General features: G+C 30.6%; 1 protein-coding gene across 1 annotated transcript in view; it reads right to left on the bottom strand.

Moving 5' to 3' along the window:
• LOC108747808 (proteoglycan Cow) overlaps positions 1–8669 on the bottom strand; it is a 141881-nt gene that overhangs the window by 6144 nt on the left and 127068 nt on the right. Inside the window, exon 7 of the mRNA XM_018485612.1 lies at positions 1–212. This exon is cut by the window's left edge and continues 5 nt beyond it. Within this exon, the coding sequence (XP_018341114.1) occupies positions 1–212 (212 nt within the window). The remainder of the gene's footprint in view (positions 213–8669) is intronic.

Below are 8669 nucleotides of genomic sequence, written 5' to 3' on the forward strand. Positions count from 1 at the left end.
GGATGCTGACGGCGATGCTTGGAGTCCGCCATCACGACGGAGAACCAATCTAGGAGACGGTTGGCCATTGCGGGCTTGGACGACGACGGGCAATCCGTATTTCTGGATGGTAACTGCACGTTGTACATAGCCTTCGACGGTGACTGAGTCTTGTCCGTGACTTCATTGTTCATCAGATGCTTGTCGTCGTATCTGTTCATGTTAGCGAGTCCCTGTAACATGGAACATATATTGCAGGTGTGTATACGTAACACATACGTTTATATATATGTATATATTCGATATTTATTATCATATTATAGTATCACATTATTATATAGTATATTATTATAATATCACATTGCTATACATTATAATATCATATTATTATATGATATAATATAATACAATATATTATGTCACAAATAATATCTTTATATGTGTATGTGTGTTACCATAAATCCAAAAATAAGAACGAGCATATCTATGTATGGGCGTCGGTTATTATGTAAAATGCACATAGAGATGGCAAAAGGAGATAAGTAAGAGAATGAAACTTGATAAAATATATATATATACTATACTATACTATATATTTTATACAACTCGTAATTGCCCTTCGGTAACATCATGTTTCATTACGCTTTTCCATCTCATAAATTTTCCATCAAAACGTGACGATAATTACATTCGTTATCGTAATTCCGATAATTAACCAAAATACAAGCCTCGCTTTTTCGCGGTGAGTATGACCAATTGGATTATTATTTGCCTCGAATGGTTAATATTTTTGATATTTTATTGTTCAACGAGTTAATTACATTCTCGGATAAAATGTTTAAATAGAAATATTATGACATTTGAAATAATTTGAAAACATTTTGTTACATTTTTGCAAATATGTTCGTACGCAAAACTCAAGTACTCGTAATAAAACTAAAAGTACTACAATAAAACGTAATTAAAAAATTGTTGTTACCTTAAATATATTAGTAAATATTTAGATTATATATTTTTCACGTCATAAAATTTACTTTTTTAGTCACACTATAAAATAGCTTTAAATAAATCAGTAATAAATTATTATTATTATTATTATTATTAGGCGTTAGGAACTCGAAAGCTCATTGCCGCAAATACCAAATCCCGCCACTGTTCCCGTCCCATCTTTCAAATCAGTAATAAATAAATAAATAATCAGTATAAATTCCGATTCCCATCTTTCAAATCAGTAATAAATAAATTATAAAATACCCCTTAAATAAATTATTAAATATTTGGATTATATTTTCCCCGTCATAAAATTTGCTTTTTTAATCACGTAAAAAGGTGCTACAAAATTATCATATTCTCATAAAATTAATAATTTAATAACTTTTACACGACGGGGGACGTTCATATGAACGAAAACATATTTGCGTTGAATTATTATTTCAAAATTGTTTACGGAGTGCACGCTTTGTATTTCTTTGATTCGAATGTTGGTAATTTCTCAATCAACAATATAATAACAGTATAAATCCATTTCTTGATTATTTTGAAAATAACTTCCCCTATTGTTATAAATTCAATATAATAATAATAATAATAATAATAATAATAATAAGCGTAATATATACAATAAATTCCTAACATTTTCTAAATAAAGGACACATTAAATTTATTTTTAGTTAATTAGTTCAATTAATTAGTTTGATCAATCAATTGAGTTTAATTTTACTCAATTAGTTTAATGAATTGGTTAAAATTAAATTTAAAAGATTCACTTTTTCTTTCGATTAATTTAATCGATTAAAATTAAATTAAAATAATTTAATCACATGAGAAATAGAACTGATACATTCACCGAGCGACTTGTCTTTGCGTTTATTATTTAATTTGATAATTATAATAAAAATACTTGGACATTACAATTTTCTCACATTTACATTACAAGACACGGCTACACATCGCAGAATTTTCTAATTTCGTTTTGTTTTAACCATATTATCTAATTGTATTCTAATGAATGTTTTGCAATATCGAGCAGGTTCCGCATTAGAATCGAAACGTCTATTAATGTATTGAATAAATTCATTATACGCGTATATCTCTTGTGTTCGGCTCTCATAGGCATTATCACTCTTTTATTTAAAATAATTTACTTATACAGAGTCGGATATGTATATAAATTTACACTGCAAAATATTATTAAGCACCAATATCTAGCTTAATATTTTTCTACTTTTATTGTATTATTCACAGTATCGTCACATTATTATTATATTACTTAATAACTTAATTTAATTCTTTCATGTTACTTTAATCCTCTAACGTCATTTTATTGTTATTTAATAACTTAATTTAAGATTTCATTTTCCGTTTTATCGGCTGACAATGAGTATATAGTCGATATCTATATATATGTAAGCGGATATCTGTTTACTATAATTGGCAATACACATCCTAAAATTTCAGCCAATCCATGCAGATGCCAATCTCCTCCTAGTATGCTTACTAATTGAGTAATTTAATGTCAACAAAGTTTATGTATTTGTTTATTTACCTATCTATTATACGTTATAATTATTCAAGCAATTAAAATTAGATTCTCTATGATATGAATTTCAAATTAGATTCGTTGAATAAATGTTTAAAAAATTAGTGACAACGTGTGCTTGTGTTTGATTAGAGCTATTCGCGGAATTTCTAGCGACGCGCGGACTAGCGCAGGTAATAATTAATTACGTTAGCTGCAATCAGTTCGTTAATCAACGCTCTCTACTGTCATTCTCGTCCGACCGCGCCTCCTGACGGCGGGAACTGTTGAATGATCTCTCGATTGCCAATTCGTTTAATCATATCGCCAGCCTCTCACTCGCGCACGTGCATTAAACCTCAATGACTAGGTTCGATTAATTATGATCAGACTGACATTGACGTGTGACGTGTGGATGAATAATCCAGACACGGCCATTTCGCATAAATTGTAAATCGAAAAAATTCTCAGTTCTGCTCAAGAAATTGCATTGTCTTATATTATATGTTATATATAATAAATTCTTTCGAAGGTGCTACATACTGCTGCTTATTTTTGATTTTACATAATTTTGAAATTTTTTCAACAAACTATTTGTAAAAATCAGTTTTTAGATTATAATAATCGATCAAAAATGAAAAATATTTTTTGCGTACGAAAAATCGTAAATATGTAACTGAATATTAAAATTATATTTCCTAATTTTACATAAAATTTAATTCTCGATAATATTAAATAATCCTTTCGTACAAAAATTATATGTATTGATATACAACTTGTATTTTATGTTTAAATATTTTTTTCATTAAACTATACAGATTTCTTCAATTAAAACATCAGTAGTTTTTAGATTATAAACAATTAAAAAAGAAAACATTCTTCGCATATAAAATACAATAAAAATTAAATAATAAGATAAAAAGTAAGACACTAAGTAATGACAAACATGTACTTCCGTTACTTAATTTCGCATGAGTTTCATTTCTTCGGAGTTTTAATTAACGACATCACAATAAATGATAATAAACTAAAATAAATTTACGTAAAACGTAAGTAGAATCGGAATTCAAGAAATTAGTTATTGAAATAAAGATTGACAATTCTGGGACACTCCGTGTTCCAAAATAGCTCTTTTACATGAAATGTATCGGAGCGAGAAGACATTTTGGACAAGGTTGACGGTGCATTGTAGAGTGAGGAAAGTTATATACAGATAGTTTAGAATAATAATATTACGATAGACGACGAAAGTATGCGGGATTTCAGCGAGGCGATGACGCGTTACACCGAGACAAGGCGGTATAATTTTATTGAACCCGGTTTAATTACGCGCCGGATGCAACTCAAAGTTTCGCGTTAACTTGTCATAAAGAGCTGATATACGACACCAGGTGTAATTAATAATTAGGTAGCAGCTTGTGGAGAGAGCGGCTTCCAGTTGAATTCCATTTTTAAACTGCATTTCACAGCGCATGGAATATATATCTCTCATTGCATTCGTGGCTCGTTCATTTTGCAGTTTGTGCCATAAAAACACTAATTCCTCTCCATGGAAAGGCAATGTCAAGCGCCTTTGAAATATTTAGCAATTTCATACATGTTTGCGTGATTCCCGTCTCGGATTCAAACAATTTTAATCTCTTTAAGATTTCTATGATATACGAATTATGGCAAAAAGCTAATCGTTATTATTTTATGTATTATAGAATCGATTTGCCTCTAATAGAAATTTGGCCAATATTCTTTCAACATAATTGTTATAATATATATAATTTTATTAAGAGACTTTTAATAAGTATAGTTAAAATTAAATTACGCTAAAGTATATTTTTGTAATTAAATAAATAATAACATTTTGTTAAAATAAGTAGCAGGATTTAAATTTATGAATAGTAGTAAAATAAATTCGTAATTTAAAGAAATAATTAATTCCTGGATATCCCATATATGCGCACTTTCAAGTTCCACTTTCTCATCAAATAGGGTAGCCGGTAGAGCACGACTAGTTGAGCCAAGCGGCAAGTAGGGAGTTGGGACATGCATATCTCATTGTCAGTAACTGAAACGTGTATGGACATGCCTATGTTTGCGCAAGACAGCGCAGAGAAGACTACTGCTGAACTACGCTGAATACGATAATCTGTGCCAAGGTGTCAACGACCCTTGTATATTTTCGTGCATAAAAAATAAAATTAACAATGATTAAGATTGAATAGAACTCCTTAATAATTAACAAATTGAAAAAGAATGTACGGGGAAATACGAGTTATCGCGGTACTTAGTGATTATCGCGCAATAATGATTACACTTTGATATTTTAACAATCGTACGCACTTCGACTAAAATAAATTAAAAATAAAATTATTATGAGTGTTCTTTTTGGCCTATGTGGTATAATTAAAGTGATCTTATAAAAATCAGATGTTTTACATAAGTTATTTGTGTATTTTTTTATATTTTTTAAAATTCAAGTTATTTTATTTATAGTTCTTTAGTTATAAAGTCGATTTTCAGCCGACAACATATGAGGCTTGATTGGGTCCCAAACTAATGTCGCTTATAAGCTAAGGTGCTTAAATAATAGATCTGTCTTTATGATTTTTATTGCTTTGTTTATTGATATAAATATAAAATATAATCTCGAAAATCAAATTTTTTTAAGGAATCTTTTAAAGCAATTCTCATTATTCTATCATAAGTGTAAGATTTATAACAGTTTAAATAAAAAGTTACACAATTAGCCGTTTTATTTTAAATGTTTTTATAAATACCGTATTTACTTTTCATAAAAATAACGTTAGTTCTAAAGTATGGACAATGGTTCACTAAAGCAATACAATACAAGATTGTTTTTTACATTTGTTTCAGAATCTGTACAAACAGGTATATTGTAAAATATTATTTAAATAACAATATCACACGATAAAAGTTTCAAATAATATAGAATTGATTAAAATTTCACGAAAAACACGTTCGAATATTCTTTAATTTTGCGTTAACAAAAGCTAGATATATATAAATGAATATTTTCATATTAGAGAATTGTAAAAAATATTTCAAATAAATAAATTAAAAATTCCAAATTAAGAAGAATATCAACTAAGAATTAGTGAAAACATAAGAAACAGCTAATGTAATGTAAAATTAATTTTTCTGAGAAAATTTTAAGTGAACAATTAACGGAGTTTTAATTGAAAATTTCGTCATCACTGCATAAAATTTAGAAAAGAGCGAAAAAGAGTGGAAAGCAATTAAATTTTTGCCGAGGCAAAGTCGGTCATGAATTTACCAAAGAATTATACGCAGTAGTGTCCAGAGAACGTACGCGACTTTTGACAAAGTCTATTACATCTGAATATTTCTCTCTTGCTTTGTGCGAGTGTTAATTTCCTGAGACGTACTTTTCAAGAAGTGTAATATCTTACGCTAGCTTAACACAATTGTATTTTTCTTACTGTTCATACATGCACTCTCGAATTTAATAAGCATAATAAGAGTAATGACGCAAAAACACGTGCGTTGTTTAAGATACCATCAAATTAAATACTTAAACGTATCGCACTTTCCAAAACATTTTTTCATTTTAAACGTTCATTTTTCTAATTACTTATTAAATTGGACTTAGTGATTGTACAATGCTTTTTGTCTCGGACAATTATTTCTTAGACTTTACTTCTTCTCACCATTAAACGAATAAAATCGATACTGATTTTACAAAAATTTCTAAATATTCGACCTTACACAAACATTTCTCAACGTTCTTCTTTTTTCATCGTAGACATATTTGAAAAAGATACAGTCTTCTACCCCTTTAACTTATATTTATATTAGCGTTCCAATTGTAATTTTTCGCTTAATTTAGTTTCCATGTATTAGCGCGTCCCAATTGTGACTTTTCGCTTAATTTAGTTTCCATGTACCTATTTCTTTGTAATTTATGCAATTTTCCATTATTTAATGTTTGTAGCTAAAGAGGATTAAATGAGAGTTCCATTCGAAACATTCCATAAATGAATGTTCCATTTCGGAACATTCCATAATTTTATTACTTACATTAAATAAAATCTATTAATTATGTGATGGTCGTTAATATATGACCTTTCTATTATTATTTTAATTGATTCGCATATCTAACACGAGCTATTCCTAATATTAATAGTTTTAAACGACCTATTATTCATACGAGAATGCAAGATAAAATTCTATTTATAGTTTCACGCGTACCGTTCAATACGAGGCATTTGAAAAAAATTAGAAAATACGCATATAATGTAAAACATATTAAAATGCACATAGTGACAATCGGAAAGTTAGTGTAAATAAATAGCTATTATTTTGTAACAACTAAACAGAATTTCTACAATATGGTATTTAATTAATTTCATTTTGTTCACTTACAAAATAACAGCTATTTAGTTTCAGCAACTTGATTCCAGCTTCTCGATATCCTCTACAACTGTATATAATCAACTGTATATACACGACGTTGATTGAATTATAAATAGAATTCCTCTCTTTGGTCGGATGCGATTGTATAGATCGTCTAAGGTAGACTTAATGGAGTATAACAAAAATACAAGGACTCTTCGTATATATTAATGGAGTATCTCGCTTTTCTATCCTAATTCTTATCTTTTGATCTCTTATCGGGAAATCCCATATATACAAAATGAGTTGGAATTATAATTGAGCTCAGACATCACGTTCGTGTGGCAAGATGTAAACGAAAATCTCGGCAAACCGACGCTTCTAAAATCGCGCGCGACGAGAGAGAGAGAGAGAGAGAGAGAGAGAGAGAGAGAGAGAGAATTGACGCGCAGCGCTAGCAGGATCACATTCAACTCTCAAAAGCGCATCCCTAGGATCAATATGCCAAGGGAGTGGATCTTGAAGGACGGTTATCTTTGAGGGACCGCGGCAATCCCAGGCATCTCTTATTAGCTCAAGGGCCTAAAATAAGAATTGATTCTGATCTATCCTCTTTTCTCATCCCAGTAAAAGTGAGGAGAAATCTAAATGTTGCCCTCTTTACGACCTCGACGAATATCCCTCGAGCGCACGGCTCGCGTCTCATTGGTCGGACTATAACCCCCATGGCGGTGGCTCTCTCATTCTCTCTCATTCTCTCCCTCCCCTCCCCCCCCCCCTCTCTCTCTCTCTCCTATTTTCGAGCAGCCCAGACGAAGCGTCTTTCCATCGATCGAGGGAGAGAGCGTCGCCAGACGAGGAACCATATAATAACGTTACCTTGAGCGAACGCGGCGTAAGACTCGCGCAACGCCCGAGTAGATACGTCACGGCATCCACGATGACGTACTTGCGAGCCTAAGTCGATCCGCGATCGAATTTAATGACGGTTGAGATCTGATAAATATTTCAAAGCCCGCGACGATAATTTCGTCGTTGGACGGGGTCGTTATAAACGATGCGATCGCATGAACGAACGATTTGCCGTTGAGAAACGTTAGATTTAGATTTCTGTATTACTTTTTCATGAAAATTATATTTTTGTGTTAATCGTACTTTCCTCACCGTTAAATCTGTAGTGTTAAATTTAATTTAAGTATTCGCCACTGCTCGTATAGAGAGAGTGTCAAATTTATCCAATATTTTAGCATAAAATAACGATATATATTGAGCAGAAGCAGTGGTAACTTAAATAAGATTAAATCTGACACTATAGATTTAACAGTGTTGGCGATATTAAAAATTAAAACGTATTTCATTTACAAAATAATTGCTGCCTATTAATTAAACTGTATAATTCGAGATTCGTAATTCTCTGAAACTTTCCAGCGGGCATGTTACAACGGAAAGGGCGGGAACAATTAAAGCATGTTATAATAATAATGGGAAAGTTTAAAAAAGTTAAAAAAGCTCTTAATTACCAAAGAATAAAGAAGACTGAACAATGCAGTAATAATGTTTGAAAAAAAGCCTACGCAAAGCGAACATTAGTCTACACGTTTAATAATAATAAATATGTGTGCTTGGTATAATAAATCTTGTAAACAGTTGGCCGAAATGATACACTATGATTCTGTAATAATGTAATTAAAGATAAAGATCTTAATTACATTATTACATACAATATTAAAATGTATATGTGAAGAAAATAAAACCTATTTTAAGTAAAACAGGAATTACGGAGACGCTATAAAATAACGGAGGC

The sequence above is a fragment of the Trachymyrmex septentrionalis genome, unplaced genomic scaffold (assembly GCF_001594115.1).
Source record: "Trachymyrmex septentrionalis isolate Tsep2-gDNA-1 unplaced genomic scaffold, Tsep1.0 scaffold20, whole genome shotgun sequence".
Lineage (NCBI taxonomy): Eukaryota > Metazoa > Arthropoda > Insecta > Hymenoptera > Formicidae > Trachymyrmex > Trachymyrmex septentrionalis.